The sequence below is a fragment of the Macadamia integrifolia genome, chromosome 7 (assembly GCF_013358625.1).
Source record: "Macadamia integrifolia cultivar HAES 741 chromosome 7, SCU_Mint_v3, whole genome shotgun sequence".
NCBI lineage: Eukaryota > Viridiplantae > Streptophyta > Magnoliopsida > Proteales > Proteaceae > Macadamia > Macadamia integrifolia.
The window spans coordinates 10,263,604-10,279,855 of NC_056563.1; the positions used below are offsets into that span (position 1 = coordinate 10,263,604).

The 16,252-nt window shown below is 41.7% G+C and overlaps 2 protein-coding genes across 2 annotated transcripts in view; both read left to right on the forward strand.

Annotated features, from left to right (window-relative positions):
* LOC122084028 (alkaline/neutral invertase CINV2) overlaps window positions 1-3,273 on the forward strand; it is a 20,147-nt gene extending 16,874 nt beyond the window's left edge. The window contains exon 5 of the mRNA XM_042652018.1: window positions 2,771-3,273. Within this exon, the coding sequence (XP_042507952.1) occupies window positions 2,771-3,066 (296 nt within the window). The 3' untranslated portion in view covers window positions 3,067-3,273. The remainder of the gene's footprint in view (window positions 1-2,770) is intronic.
* Window positions 3,274-4,801: 1,528 nt separating this feature from the next.
* Window positions 4,802-15,675, forward strand: LOC122084029 (ankyrin repeat-containing protein BDA1-like). The gene is made up of 2 exons (XM_042652019.1): window positions 4,802-5,536; window positions 14,602-15,675. The coding sequence occupies exons 1-2, from the start codon at window positions 4,958-4,960 to the stop codon at window positions 15,523-15,525; spliced, it is 1,503 nt and encodes a 500-aa protein (XP_042507953.1). The 5' UTR covers window positions 4,802-4,957; the 3' UTR covers window positions 15,526-15,675.
* Window positions 15,676-16,252: the final 577 nt, after the last annotated feature.

Sequence of the window (16,252 nt, forward strand, 5' to 3'; positions counted from 1 at the left end):
AAAAAAAAAAGAACCGAGAAGAAAGAAAAGTCGAGAAGAGGGAGGAATAGAAGCTAGAAGAAGAAAGAAGACGACGAAGAAGAAGAGAGAGAGAGGAACATACCTGGTTCGATTTGGGGCTTCCGCCTTTCTCCTTTGGTTCCGTCTCCAAGAAGGAGATCCCCTCCTCTCCTTTGTCGGTGAAACCCCAACCACAATCTTATTTTTCCTTCTTTTATTTTAAATTCTTTTGACTTGCCAGAAATACCCCTCCCCTTTCTCCTTTATTCCCCTTTTTGTCCCATATATTTTTATTTCCATTTAAACCCCTGTCCCACACGTGACTGACACACCCTTTTGTGGTTTAATTTGAACTTCCAAAAAAAAAAAAGTTATTTACTATTCTGCCCCTGCCCTTTAAGCCTCCAGTTATTTACTATTCTACCATTATTCTTTGAGTGCTATTTTATTATTCATCACCATGGTAGCCAATAGTGAAGTTGTTCAACAGCTGAATTCTTATAAAGGAGAAACTGATACAAAATTTGATGCACTCACTAACATGGTCACGTCCCTAAAAACAATGGTAGAATCTATGCAAGTTTCTATTGATCGTTTGGTGGCAGCAGATAAAGGAAAGAGTCCCATTCAGTCTAGGGATTCTTCCAACACCACTCCACAGGATCTGCCAGTAACACCACCACCACCACCACCTCCACCACCATATGGGATTGGTAGACATGATGATGGAGCAGAAAGAGCAGCAAAACTGGATGTCCTTGATTTTTATGGAGACAATAATCCAGAATTGTACCTTGACTGGATTCACAGTTTAGATACATTCTTCAGATGGTACGGGTTGATTGAGGCTCGAAAGATCCTATTTGCAGAGGTCAAACTGAAAGGCACGGCTCGAGTCTGGTGGATCAAGCAACAACAGAACCGAACCCGAGGCATTGGTTTGGTCAATACTTGGGCTGAAATGTATGAAGTCATGAATCGGCGATTCTTGCCTTCTGATTACAAGCAACGCATGCATCTCAGATTTGCACAGTTGAAACAAGAGAATTTGACCGTTGAGGAGTATGTTGCTAGATTTTATTATTTCACCACTCGTTTTGACTTTGAGTGGGATGAAGAAGTCTTAGTGGCCCAATTTCGCAATGGTTTGCACCCTCAACTTAGTGCTGCCCTTGCATCTAGTCGACTACCTACCATGGAAGATGCCGTACAAGTAGCTTATCAGGTTGAGGAAAGTCTGAAACGCCCATACAATCGGAGAAATTTTGCAGATACTTTTTCTCGAGGTACTAGTTCCGTTTGGCAACAGTCTCCTACCCAAGAGAGGTCATCTAGCAAGCCACAGGCAAGTGCTACATCTATGGCTTCTTCACGACCTAGTCGGCCATATTCTTCACCTCGACATGTTTCTGAAATGTCATCTTCACGGCCTACTCGCCCATACTCACCCCCTCGGCGTGGTTCAGATAAACCTTCTGATTCTTCAAAATTTACAGTTCGGTGCTACTCCTGCCATGGATTTGGACATATCAGTGCCCAATGTCCCAGCCTTTTGGTTGCTTTTATTGATAAGGATTCCCCTATACCATATATTCCCGAAGAGCAACTTGGTTCTGACACAGTTGATTTAAGAGAAGAGCGTGCAACAGGTGAAGTCAATGACACTCTCAGTGACGATGACCAACATCCTTTTTATGTCATTCGTCATGTGTTGACTACTCAGAAGGCCACTGAAAATGAAGATTGGCGCCGCAGTAGTATTTTTCAAACTCGTGTAAAGTGCAATGATCAGTTGCTAACCTTGGTCATTGATGGAGGTAGTTGCACTAATGTTGTCTCTGAAGACGCTGTTCGTAAGCTGGGATTGAATACAGAACCACATCCCAATCCTTACAAGGTTGCGTGGGTGAACAACACTAATCTCAAAATCACAGATAAGTGCTTAGTCACATATTCTATTGGTGGATTTAAGGATAAAGTCCAATGTGATGTTCTCCCTCTGAAGGTGTGCCATATCCTTCTTGGTCGACCTTGGTTGTTTGATAAGAAAGTACAGCATTGTGGCTATGCCAATACCTATGCCTTCAAGCATGCCAACAAGACTATGAAGTTTCATGCTGCCAAAGATCTCCCTGAAATTAAGCTCAAGAAGATGGTGGGATCGTTCTTCATTCAGTGTATTCCTTCAGACGGTCTCCTCGGTCCTTTCTCTAACTCGACGGAGTCGAGTTATTTTCAGAGGAGGAGAGTTGATGCAGATACGGCTGCCCTTTCTTGGTTGGACCAGCATGACCTGCTTTGGAAGCCAAGAGCCAAGAAGAACCGGTCCAGCCCAGGGTTTTGGTCCAACAAGGGTTGGAAATAAAATTAGTAGTTTACTTAGTATTTTATTTCATGCTTTTATTTTTCAGACTTGAACGTAGGAGTAGGATTTACTTCCTTGCTTTGGTTTCCTTTTTATAGTTGTTTCCTAGTTTAGGTTAGTTTCCATTCCAGTTAAGTTTCTAATTTCATGTTCCTATCTTCCTATATATTAGTTGTAATCGATTGAAGATTTAGAGAGCAATTTGATTATTGAATGAATGTGTGAGTGTGATCCTCCTCTTCCCCCTCTCTACTATGATTTCCCCTCCTTTTCCTAAAGGTTCGCCATCACCTGGGCTAGCCAATGATATTTTAATTCTTCGTGTTATATTCTCTCTCATTTTTTTGTGTTCAAATTGCATAATCCGTCAAGTATTTGTCATCTTGTTTTTGTTGTCTTGGCCAGTGCTTTTGTGGCTTCTGACGGCTGCTTGCATCAAGACTGGACGACCGCAAATCGCAAGACGGGCAATTGATCTTGCTGAGAGCCGGTTGTTGAAAGATAGCTGGCCAGAGTATTACGATGGTAAGCTTGGGAGATTCATTGGTAAGCAAGCAAGGAAGTTTCAGACATGGTCAATTGCTGGATATTTGGTTGCAAAGATGATGCTGGAAGACCCTTCACATTTGGGGATGATTTCACTGGAGGAGGATAAGCAGATGAAGCCCGTAATCAAGAGATCTGCATCTTGGACTTGCTGAAAGTTCATAAGAAACACAATAGAAAGCAAGATAAGGGAAAAGCGAGGCCCTTTTTATTTTCTCCCCTTTTTTATTTATAACATGTATTCTTTGGCAGGCTTTTTTCATTTTAGGGCTCGGGTTGATGCTCGGGTTTTATGTATATTAGTTTCCTGTGGCAGACATCTTGCTTTTGAAATAAAGATACATTTTAATGTTTGCCTTTTAGACTATGGATCTGTGTTATTATGGTCAGTGTCTCTTGTACAGGATAAACGATGTAGAGGAAACAAAAGATCTTCACTTCTGTATTATATATACGATGCTGTAACTGACCGTTCGTTGAGCAACTTCTGCCATGACAAGAAACCTCCAATTCTGTGCAGGTCAGGCAGTAATGGGTGGAAGTGCTCACTGAAGTGGTTGCCTCAGTTTATTCTTGATGTTGGGTCTTAAAAACTATTTAGATCACCACTGTTGGAATTAATAGCTAAATATGAAAAATAAGTTCTTTCAAAAATTCTTGGGTAATCCTGGATCATCATACTTATCCAGACTTATCCATGCAATATGCATGATTCATGTCCTGGTTTTGTAACTCATGCTATCTGCTGTGTTCAGAAGCAGTCAAATATGGGCTGAATGTTAAAAGACTTCGTATCCATCAATATTACCCTTACTTTTAATAAAAATAATTTATTATTATTATTATTATTATTATGGTTTTACCCCTCATACCAATATGATACCCAATCCCAGATTGGCCAGTTATTGGAATTGATTTCAGCCGATACTACTACAATATAGCTGATCCAATATCGATACCTAAAATCATGCTATGTACGAGTCTTTTGTCTTAAAGAAACAGTGTAGAGGATGCATGGTGTCAACGGGTTGTACCGGTCGATTTCAGTCGGGCCTAATCGGTCGTTGCTGCTTTTTAGACCTTGCATTGTGATCGTACTGTTTGCTAAATATAATCGGCCTACTGGTCTATAATTGGGCTCATGGCCTACTAGCTTTAAACAGTGTAATATCCTGTTCATGGCCAATTGGGTATACAGTTTCCGTTCATAATTATGCCAATCAATTTTATTGTAGACATTCCGTAATGGGTTCCTTATTTGGGGCCCATAAATTTATCAAAGGATTTATTGACGGGGTGGGGGTGGGGGTGGGGGTGGGGGTGGGCTGCCGGGTGTGGGTGTGTGGGTGGGAGGCTCAAAATCGACTTTTCCTTTGGGTGGTCGGTTCTGTGCCAGTCTCTTTGAGATTAGTTGAAATGTTGTAAGTTGGCTCAGACACCTTGTTGTTGAAAAAAAAAAAAAAAAAAAAAGACGACTTTATGAAAGGAATGTACCACTTATTTGGATGATTAAATCACTTTGCTCAAAAGTCATTCTTCTTCTAACCACACCGTTTATCTGGATGATCTTGTCGATCGGTTTAAGTAAAGATAAACTTAAGAGATTGGATATGTTGTTTGAAGGTGTCATTGCATTCTACAGCCTTCAACAAATCATGGATAAGACTAGATGCATGCTGGCAGCTGGCCTTCTGTTGAGGATTAAGACCTCTCACAAGACAAGAATTGGATCCCACATATATGACTTTCCACTACCTAATTTTTGTTTCTCTAGAGCTACTCTGTTGTTGTTCCGTGAAGCTTTAGAAAGCTTCAGAAAGTTACAAAAAATGGACGGCTTGACTGATCTAACTAGGCTTTTTAGCTACAGATTAGGGGAAGAAAAGAAGTGGTTCTCCTCCGACGACTTCACAAAATGACATGCATTCTTCTACCACTTCTGATGTAAGTTTCGTGATAAGAACAACCTTTTGAAGCCTTAACAGTGGTGGTCTATGCAAACGTACACATTGAGGGGAAGAACAGGGAAGAAGAGAGCGAGAGAGAATGATAAGAAGACTTTATGAAGCTTCAGTGAGTGGAAATCTCTCATCTTTAATTGAAATCATAGAGGAAGACCAGCTCATTCTCGATAGAGTTATGGTCACTGATCAGTTCAATGAAACTCCACTCCACATAGCTGCGATGCTAGGCCACGTTGAGTTTGCAAGAGAGATTTTGAGCCGCAAACCAGACCTTGCAACTGAGTTAGACTCAGAAAGTTCCTCACCTCTTCACTTGGCTTCAGCAAAAGGGAACCTTGAAATGGTGAAAGAGCTGTTGAAGATCAACCCAGATGTTTGTCGTCTAACTGACCAAGATGGGAGAACCCCTCTTCATTGTGCAGCGATCAAAGGACGGATTGATGTCATGAAAGAGTTGATTCAAACACGACGTGAAGTCATTCATGAAAGAGTTGATAGAGGAGAAAGCATTCTACACTTGTGTGTGAAACACAACCGTTTGGAGGCACTTAAACTATTATTGGAACCAGCAAGCACCGACCAAGAAAAGCAGCTCCTCAATTGTAAAGATGATAATGGCAACACTGCTTTACATCTTGCTGTAGCTAAGAAACAGACTAAGGTACGAGTAAAAATACATATGGGTTCCCCCACCACACACAAACACGCAGGATTGTAGCTAATTTTATATGTAGTTTTTCTTTAGCCGACTTCGCCATAAATACTTACATTGAAGATATTTATTTCTTAACCCCAAGGGGTAGCCAAGTTGGAAGGGACTTTTGCCTTAGGAAGCGTGTGGTTCTGAGTTCGACTCCTCTTATCTTCTTGGAGCCACTCACACGGGGTGTTTAGTGCTCTTCACTGCTTTTAATCAAAGTTGAATGATTCTCATTCAACCTTGGTATGACGCTGCCCATGCAGTTGTGAGGTCAGTATGGAGCTGCACGACTAATCAGGCCAAATGCTTGGATACCGGTTGTAAGAAAAAAAAAAGAAGCAATTACAATCTACCTAATGGCATATCTTTTCATGTACGTCCATGCACCCATGCACCCTCTTGGTAGTCTTCTTGTTGCCGTTGTTATGGTAAAACCTAATCTCAGCTTAATCTAGAAGTATTGGTGATTTATTCCCAATAAATGCCATCCTGCTCGTCAATGAGTGGGCTATGGGGGTTGAAAAGGTGGGCAAGTGGCTCTCTTGTCCAGTGTTGTAGGGAGGCAGAGTCCCCTCAACCGATTTTTTTTTTAGAAAATCATTTATTGAGGGCTATTTTGTACTTTCGAGTATTAGAGTTTCTCGATGTAATGCTCGAGATGCTATATATATGGGGTTATCCATAAAGAGTCGTGAGGGGTTATGATTTTGTAGTTTCTTCAACGGAATAGTGGAAGCTTTGGTTCTTGCTCAATCGTGGAGGTAACCCATCTTGAGCGACCCATGTAAATCCTGTGTGTTCTGTGTCTGTATGTGTAATTCTCTTTTGTTTTTCTTTTTCAAATTGTTATCCCACTACGTCGTTAATTCCTAACCGTCATGTGATAAATTCTGATTGGGTTGAACCTGAAATATGATTAAAAGACCTTGGGGTCTACCTTCCTAAGATATTTGAGCCCCATATAACCTACCCTGTGATAGATCAAGGTGCCTAGTGCTTACCCATGACTTTTGCCTTGGATTACCCTTCACAAAAACAACTTCCCTTCCAAGTCCCAACTCCCTCCCCGCCAAAAAAAAAAAAGGGAAAATGATATGAATTTTTGTTTTGTTAAAAAAAAATTTGAAGGCCATCAAAAGGTTCCCATATAAAATTGTGGTTTTCAGTTTTTATATCTGTGAGACACTTCGAAAGCAAAGATCATAAGAGGCATCAAGAAGGCAGTTGGAAAGCGCGTCTTGAGAGAGATCATAAAGGAGAAGGATCCAGACCTTCTCTGTAATGCTGAACCCATGGTGGCAGTGAGAGATTTTCCCAACTTATTTTTCAATAAATTGGGCTTTTTCAACAATTTAATTTCAAATGATAGGAACGGTCGATCTTCCAACTTGTGGATTCTATAGAAGAGAAGCTTGGCCTGCCCAATGCTAGTTTCTGAATCCCCTCAACACATAACCATTTCTCTGGTTTGGGATCTTAGGAACTTTCAAGTTTCCTTTGTTCATGCAAGCAGCTTCAGAGCAGAGAGACGTGGCCTTTGGATGGACTTGACTGCAAACTCCCCTCTACTCCTACCCGTTGGCCTATTATTGGTGATTTTAATGCAACCCTTCACTCACACGAAAAAATGGGTCATGGGAGATTCAGTTTGGGCTCGGTGGTGGAGTACAATGCTATGGTGGACTCCTGTTTCATGACCTAGATCCCTTCGATTGGAAGGAAATTTACTTGGACCAACAATCAGAAGAGTGGAAATGTCTCTGCAGTGCTTGACAGGTGCTTCTGCAATAAACATTGGTTGGCCAGGTTTCAGGACTGCTCCCAACTGGTTCTGGCGAGGGTCGCCTCTAACCATAACCCTTTGCTGATGGTCTCTAGAGTTAGTCAACGCCCTCTCAATAGCCCCTTTCGTTTTCATAAATTATGGATGGACCATAGTGAATTTGATAGGGTGGTGTTTGACTCCTGGGATGACTGGATATCTGGGTCTCCTATTTTTTTCCTCACAAATAAGCTAAAACGGCTAAAAGGGGCCTTAAAGACCTAGGCGAGTGCCTCATTTCCTCACATGGATAGAGCTATTGAGGATGCACAGAAAAACCTGGATCAGGTCCATGCTCAGATCGAGAGAAATGGGATGACTGACCAGCTTTTTGGCCTGGAAGCAGATGCGAAGATGGCAGTGGTCAAGGCCCTTGAAAATCATGAGAAAATTTGGGAGGAAAAGGCCAGGATCAGATGGCTAAAATTTGGTGACCGTAACTCCAATTTTTTTCATTTATCTGCTAAGATGAGAAGGAATAAAAATCAGATCAGATGTTTAAAGAAGCCGGATGACACTATGGTGGAAGGGCAAAATCAGTTGGGGGAATATATAGTAGATTTTTATGAAAGCTTTTATAGGGCGTCGCCTTCAATAGTTCATCCAAATTTTTGGATAATATCCCGAGGGTGCTGCACCAGCAAGATTGCTTCAAACTGGACTCTATGCCTGGGAACGATGAAATTAGGAGAGCAATATGGGAGCTTGACCTGAACAACTCGCTTGGTCCAGACGATTTTTCTGGTGCTTTCTTTCATTGTTGTTGGCCTATTGTGGAAAGGGAAGTGTGTGATGCTGTCTGACAATTTTTCAGCACCAACTCCATGCCTAAAGGGGTAAACAATAACTTGTTAATTTTGATTCCTAAGGTGGAAGGGGCTAGCTCCCTGGAAAAGTTTCGGCCCCTTTGCATGAGCAACTTCTTTTGCAAGGTCATCTCCAAGGTAATGGCTTTGCGGTTGGAAATTCTCCTCCCCAAACTGATATCAGAAGAGTAGAATACCTTTCATAAAGGTAAGATGATCCACGACAACATTAGTGTGGCTACAGAGCTGTAAAACCTAACATTCTCGGCATCGAGAGGTGGAGGATTAGGCTTAAAAATAGACATAAGGAAGGCATATGATACCATATCATGGAGCTTTCTCTTTCAAGTCCTGAGCAAATTTGGGTTTTTGGATAGGTGGATCAATTGGTTACACCAACTCCTGATATCAATACAAATCTCTGTTCTAGTTAATGGCAGCCCTCAGGGATTCTTTAGAGTGAAGCGGGGTTTGAGACAGGGAGATCCTATATCCCCTATGCTGTTTATTATTGCGGAAGAGGTGCTCTCCCACTGCTTGTCTAACCTGGTCCAGTGTAAAGATCTCCAGTCGATCCAGGGCCCCAGGGGCGTGCATACTACAGACCATATGCTGTTCGCTCACGACATCTTCATTTTCACCAATCCGTCTATGAGGCATGTGTGTAATTTAAAAGTATTTTTACTGAAGTATCAGGAATTTTTTAGGCAGTGTATCTGTAATACCCTACTTCTTAAACCCGGTCTGATTACACGGTTGACACGGTTTAACCATGCAGGACCCGAACCGGAGAGGGTTAAGGCGGGTTCCTTATGGATCATGATGGCAAGGGTGACCTTGAACACCGGCTGGCCAGACAAGTCCGAGTCAGTGCCAGAGGAGACCAGTGTACCCAAGATGTGTACATGCACATATCATAAGGCCATATGGATAAAGCAGGTATGTAGCCGTATCTTAAAGCGCATACGTATATTATATCTCATGTTGAGAGTGAGATTCGTGCCGAGAGTCGAATTCCATCAAAATCCCACTTGGTGACCAATTTTCTGCCCTCAGGTGGGCGGTCACAGGTGGGCGCATCCGCCCACCTGAGTGACCCATCCATGAGGTTACAAGATGTTTTAAAAGGTATAAATAGTTGTCATTATGTTTTTCCTTTTTCTCATTTATGACACTCGGGCGTTTGGTGAGAAGAGTAAAGAGGAGAGAGAAAAGAAGGGAAAGAAGAGGAAAAGGGAAGAAAGAGGAAGAAGAAATGGATTTAAGTGGCGCATAGGTTTGATCTTCCCATTCCGACGCCGAAAGAGTGATCCCCAACACGAGATCTACGTTTAGAGGTGAGCGAAGGCTATATTCCCTAAACTTTCACCATACCCAAGTAAAACCCTTGATTTGGGTTGTGTTTCTTGAAGTCTTATAAATCCCCATTGAGATGATGAATCTAAGGTTTAATAGATGATTTTTGTGTTGATTTTGAAGGATTTAAAGAAGTGTTTACAAGGTTGGAGAAGCATTGGTGATTTGAAGTGATTTGAAGTGATTTTGGGGTTTTGAAGGAGTTCTTGAGCAAAGAAGGTAAAATGGCTTTCCATTCCTTAAATTTAACCTAGATCTAAGTTAGAACCATCTTATGAAACCTTGAATGTGCGGAGAATGGGTTTGGAAAAGCCCCATTTGATTTCCCCAAAGGTTGGGGAAGGTTTCTGGGAAAATGACAATTTCCCACCAAGACCGGTGGGCCAAATGGCTTGACTGAGGGTACCTGCCTGAGAGGGCAGGCCCTCGGGGCCAACCGATGGGCCCAACCGGTGGGCCGACCGGCGGGTCGACCTACCCACCGGTCATGACTGGTGGGTCATGACAGGTGGGCTATCCGACCCACCCGAGAGACTCCCAACGTGATTTCTACGTCCGAACGGACCCAAAACGGACGTACGACCTCCTTTTAGGATTCTAAACATGATTTTGTCATCAAATATTGTTAGTTTTGACCTCAAAGTGGTGAAATGCTAACCCCGTTCACTTATGATAGGTTCACCAAAACTTCCACTTTCGCACCGAATCTCACCCGTACCAAGCTGAGTCTTTGTACACAATAGGTAAGTGGGGAGAGGACGTTTGGCCTTGTTTCAAGGCTTGTTTGGCATTCATCTAATTGTATCTAGACTAGCCATGTCATCATGCAAATGCTATGTAGCTTAGCCATCCTCATATTTTATGCCATGTGTACTGTGTTTATTTCTTAATGCCAAATGATGATATGCTTATGTGATGAATGTTGACATCATTGTGCATAATGTATTAATAGACTAGATGCCGTAGTCAGGTTGGAAACGAGTGCATTGGTGGCCCGTGGAATGGGACGCGGTGTCACTATGCAATCGTACTATGTCATATAGGAGCATGTGGTTTAGGATTATCATCTTCCCGTGCTATGACCCTTCCCAACAGAGGTTGAGGTGTTAGGTTACCATTCGGGGGGAAGCAGTGGTCACGATTATCGGGTCACTGTGGCGATTAGACATACGCCCGGCTAATCATTAGGACAATTGGCAACCTCGATGGTATATTCAAGAGGGCCAATCATACTGCTTTTAAATTACTGGAGTCAGCACCTTTATTTTCTGTCATTTACTTTTATGTTGAGAGCCAGTGGTTGACATGTTTTACTTTTTCGAGTACTCATGGTGGGCCTTCTCCGACAGCCCTATGGGCGTATCACAGTATAGAGTTCGCGGCTCGTACCCGGAGTATACGTGCACTGTGGTTGTAGTAACACTAAACCAATGACTTAGTAATGTTGTTTAGGTGGAAGTTTAAAAATGAATTGCATAGCATATAGTACATATGGTTGTGATTTATTGTGTGGACTGCTGTGTAATCCTTCTTTTCACTTATTGAACTAGTGAGCTCATCCCACGTGTGCACCTCTTTTAGATGATTTTGCAGGGCATCAACCTGAAGAGCAAGGGTCGGGCCCCACAGTTGAATTCCCTGAAGAGGATTGGTGGGTCCTCGAGGAATTAGAGTACGACACGGATTGTCCGTGCGAGGGCTGTGCTGTGGGACCGCAGTTTTGATACCGAGCTAAGCATGACTCTGATTTTTTGATGATCCCTTTGATACCGAGCTGAGCTGCACTCTAATTTTTTATGATCCCTTTTGATACCGAGCTGAGCTTGACTCTTTGATTTTGATGATCCCTTTGATATCGAGCTGAGCTGTACTCTTTGATTTTTGATGAACCCTTCGATACCGAGCTGAGCTGTACTCTTTGTTTTTTTTTTTTTTGATGATCCCTTTTGTGTACTTGATATGTAAATTGTATTCTGTTTGTATAAATATCATGCCTGCGGGCCCACATGTACTTAACTATGTATTACAATTTGGGTGTCAAGTATAATGGGAATATTTACAGGTAAAGTAAGTCTTCCGCTGAACTGTTGAACATTTTCTTAGTTGTGTGTATGCTATGGTTGGATACTGTATCAGATGATCCTGACAGGTTTGGGTTAACCGGTGTTAACCCGGTCACTGGTTTGATTTTGTGTGAACGGGGCGTGAAAATATCAGCTTCGAGAAAAGCAAACTCTTCATGGGTAAGATCGATCTAGCTCGAAAGCATTTAATTGCTAGTACACTTGGGATCCAGATCTGCAGCTTCCCTACTCGATACTTAGGAGTTGATATTTTTAAAGAGAGAACTAAAATGGAGGCCTTTTTACCTGTTCTGGACAAAGTAAAGAAGCGCCTGGCGGGATGGAAAGGTAACCTTTTATCTATAGCAGGGAGAACTGAGCTTGTCAGATCTATCATCGCTGCTATCCCAAACCACAGCTTTGCTATTTATTGGTGGCCTTTTGCCGTTTTGGCAACCATGGAGAGGTGGATGAGAAACTTCATTTGGATGAGGGAGGTGGAATCGGGAAAAAAAAAAACTGTTAAAAGGGATAAGTTGTGTAAGCCCAAGGAGGAAGGGGGGCTGGGTATCAGGAGATTAAGAGATACCGATAAGGCCATGCTGTGTAGGTTAGCCTGGAGGATTAAACACGATAAATCCAAAGCAAACTTATTTCTTAAGGCTCGCCTGGTTAAGAAGGATGGGACTTTGAGAAGAGGTGGTAGCTCCTCTTCCATCGCTCTGGGCATCAAGAAGGTGTGAGATTTTACGGCGGACAGTGAAAGATGGATCATCGGGAATGGTACTCTCACAAATTTTTGGAAGGACAAGTGGTGGGGTCCCAAGTCAGTTCTAGAGGAGATCTAGTTTCCGGATACCCATGACCTGTGCTTCAATGCTAAGGTCTGTGACTTAATTCGAGGTATGTGGTCCTTCCTTGATGTGCGATCGGTGGAGCTTAGGCAGATATTTGATCTAATGTAGAGAGTGAACATCCGCCCAGGGGGAGATGCCGATCTCTGCTATTGGTCTCAAACGCCATTTGGAGTCTTCTCTATAGGCTCAGCGTGGGAGGGTATCACAAAAATAGGTAATATCGTGCTATGGCAAAATCTAATTTGGAGAAAGAACCTCCCCCCTAGATTCTCAACCATCGAGTGGAGATTGATGCATGGAAGACTTCCTACTAATGAGCAGGTTCGATGGAAAGGGATCCATCTCGCCTCTAGGTGTACTCTCTGCAAGAAAGAAGAAGATAGCATTGACCACATTTTTTTGAGCTGCCCCTTTGCGAAGGCACTGTGGGTTTGGTTCGTGGAATGTTTTGATGTGAATTGGCAGGCCCACCATTTGATGGTAGTCTCTTAATGTGGTGGAAGAACAAGGTAGGAATCCTAAATCTTAGAACTCTATGAATGTTGGGGTTCTCGATTATAGCTGCAAATATCTGGTGGGAATGCAATAGGAGATATCATTCAAATGAGTATAGAAATGCCAATCACATTTATGAATATTGTTGTCAAGAGCTGAGTCTTTGCGTTGGGAAATTGAAGGGAGAGGTTAAATCCTCTAGAGATTTAATTTGCTGTGGAAGGCTGAGCCTGGAATTGGAAACCTCAAGGGTTTGCCCCCCTCTAGAAGTGCACTGGTGCAAGCCTCAAGAGAACTGGATAGAGGACAACGTGGATGGGAGCTCGTTAGGCAACCTAGGCAGGGCTGGCACAGGAGGAGTGGTTCGAGACAACACTGGTTAGATCAGGAACTCTTTCAGCTTGTTCTTGGGTATCAGGATGATCTATGAGGCTGAGTATTAAGCGGTTATAGAAGCTATCCTAATGGCCAAAGACATGGGAGCTAATGGTCTTTGGATAGAATTAGATTTGGAAGCTATAGTAGCAGCAGTTCACAAAAATCACATTCCATGGTTTATCCTTCAACGATGGAAGTTTTCCCAGTCTTTCTTGGACTCTGTCCCTTGGAAGATCACACACTGCTTCCGCGAAGCTAACCCTGTAGTGGATTTCCTAGCAAAAAAGGCTTCCAGGTTGGGGCTGTCTGCAACCTTGGTCTGATTCCTAAGACACATTATAGAGTGTATAGAGAATGACATTATGGGTCGGCATAGGTATAGATTTGGTTAGAGTTTTGCTCTCCGCTTCTGTTGATGGCCATGCCGAAGGTGGAAGTGGTTAGTTGCTCTTTCTGCGTCTTGCTGTGGTCTGGTTTTTTCCTTTGGGTTTTTTTCCAAGTTGTAGTCTCTTTTAATCCTTTTTTCAATGAAATTATCTTCTAGCCAAAAAAAAAAAAAAAAAAAAAAAAAGAAAAAAAAAGAAGCAAAGACCATATCAAATCTCTCTATTAAAATAATTATGTTATAGATAATAATAGCTCTGAGTTGACACATTTCGTCATACCTTTTACAATATAGTATGAAAAATGATAGTCCATGAATTATAAGAACGGAAGCTGGTATATTATCTATCTATCAATCTATATAAATATAAATTCAATTCCATGTATTTTATAGACACACTTGTCTGGTTGCATAGCGTTCATTAACGTCTCCCTGTGTCTATCTTTCTTCTCCCACAATAGAAGGCAGATATATCATTTCATACAAGGAGAGCATTGAGATAGATGAAGGGAGGCACTAGCATATGCCATGCAACTAGGTTACACTATTGAATTTGAAATTTTAACATAGTGGATTCTCACTGATAACCCTACCACAAATTCTTGGACAGATCCCTTACTCTTTGATTGGGTTGCTAGTAACACTTTGGTTTTTCGAATTTAAAGTCTATGTAGAATTTCTCAAGGCGACAGGGTTCTCACGCCCCCCCCCACACACACACACACATTTTAGAATATCCTAACAATAGCTTGGCCTTGCAATGGTGTTGGAATAGGTCTTGTCTCATTTGGTTAGCATACTTAGTGTCATTTTTCTACTTTGGTAATGTAATGAGCGTTAATAAAAATCAATTGCATGCAACAGGCCATCGAGTTATTGCTGGATAAAAATGGAGTAGAGGTAAATGCACTGAATGGGAGTGGTCTTACAGCTTTGGATATCTTAGCACAATCTCCACGAGAAATGAAAGACATGGACATTGGAGAGTCCTTAAGGGCTGTTGGGGCATTAAGAGCTAGGGATATTATTATAGTATCAGCAGTAAATGAAAATGACCATTCTGAGGCAGCCATATCAGGAAGGGGTAAAATAGTTTTCTCCTCCTCACACACCCGGACTAGTAGTAGCCAAATAAAATCCCCTGACAAAAACAAAGACAATTGGTTAGAGGAGAAGAAGAATTCATTAATGATAGTGTCAACAGTAATTGCTACCATGGCTTTCCAAGCAATACTGAGTCCTCCAGGTGGGGTTTGGCAAGATTCTGGCCAGCATCTTGATCCTATTAAACCCCATCATTATCTTAACCACACGGTTGGTACTTCAGTAATGGCAGATGATAGCCCTTTTTGGTACCTTATGTTCCTGATATGCTGCACACTTTCTTTTGTTGGGTCTTTGAGTATAACTCTTTTTCTCATAAGTGGATTACCATTGAGGCGAAGGTTTTTTATGTGGATATTGATGGTAAGTATGTGGGTCATAATCACATCATTGGTATTGGCTCACGTTGTGTCAATATCTCAACTGACACCAAAACCAAATGGTGTTTGGTTTAGTTTGATTGTTTTACCTGAACAGCTCGTCGCACGAAATTTTCAGTTTAATTTGATTATAGAAATAATGGCGGCTTCAGTCACTGTTTGGTTGGGGTTGGTGGGCCTTGTTCTCTTACTTCACATTGTTCGCTTGCCCTTCTTATGTGTGAAGAAATGTTGGAAACCAACACGACCAGTTAAGAAGCATCCTCAGATGATGAATAATGATCAGAGTCAATCCAATGTTTGAATGAAATTTGGGGATAGAAATTAAAACTTTTCCCTTTTTCATTCTGAGAACTTTCTCGAGAGTATGTAATAGCATTTCAGTTCCAGTGCTGTTTATGCTTTAATTAATTAATTATGTTACTTTATATATGTTTAATTACTATGAGTATGAAATGGACGATGGATATACATTATGCAATATAAGAGTTCATTCATTCTTTAAACACATTTTAAATTTATTTGAAGGGATAGAATTCCCACTATCATGCTAGCTGGTGTGGTTGTTTATCAAGGCTTTTTAATTCACATTGTAATTTAGTTAATAGGCTTCTTAAATCAATCACACACTAGATATGCTTGCCGATCTTTTATAGCATTCTGCACCGTGTAGCACAGATCCAAGGGTTAGGAACATCTTGAGTTATGCATCCAGACCTTGGGTTGCGTCTCTGAGGGTTCCCAGCCCTTGGATTGCACTACACCGTGTAGCGCCCTACAAAGGACCCCGATCCCACTGGATATACACAACCGTGCTTGCACTATTATCCTTTAAATTTTTTTAACGAAAAATTTTCCTCAAATTTTAAAACAGTGCTATTTTCTATGCATAATTTTTACCTAAATTTTAAGAGGAAATATCACTTCTCTCCCCTGAACTATGTCGACATAGCAACTTGACCCTACACTTTACTAAAAATCACTCGCCTTCCCCTAAATAAAAAGATTCTATCTAACATCTGCAACCATTT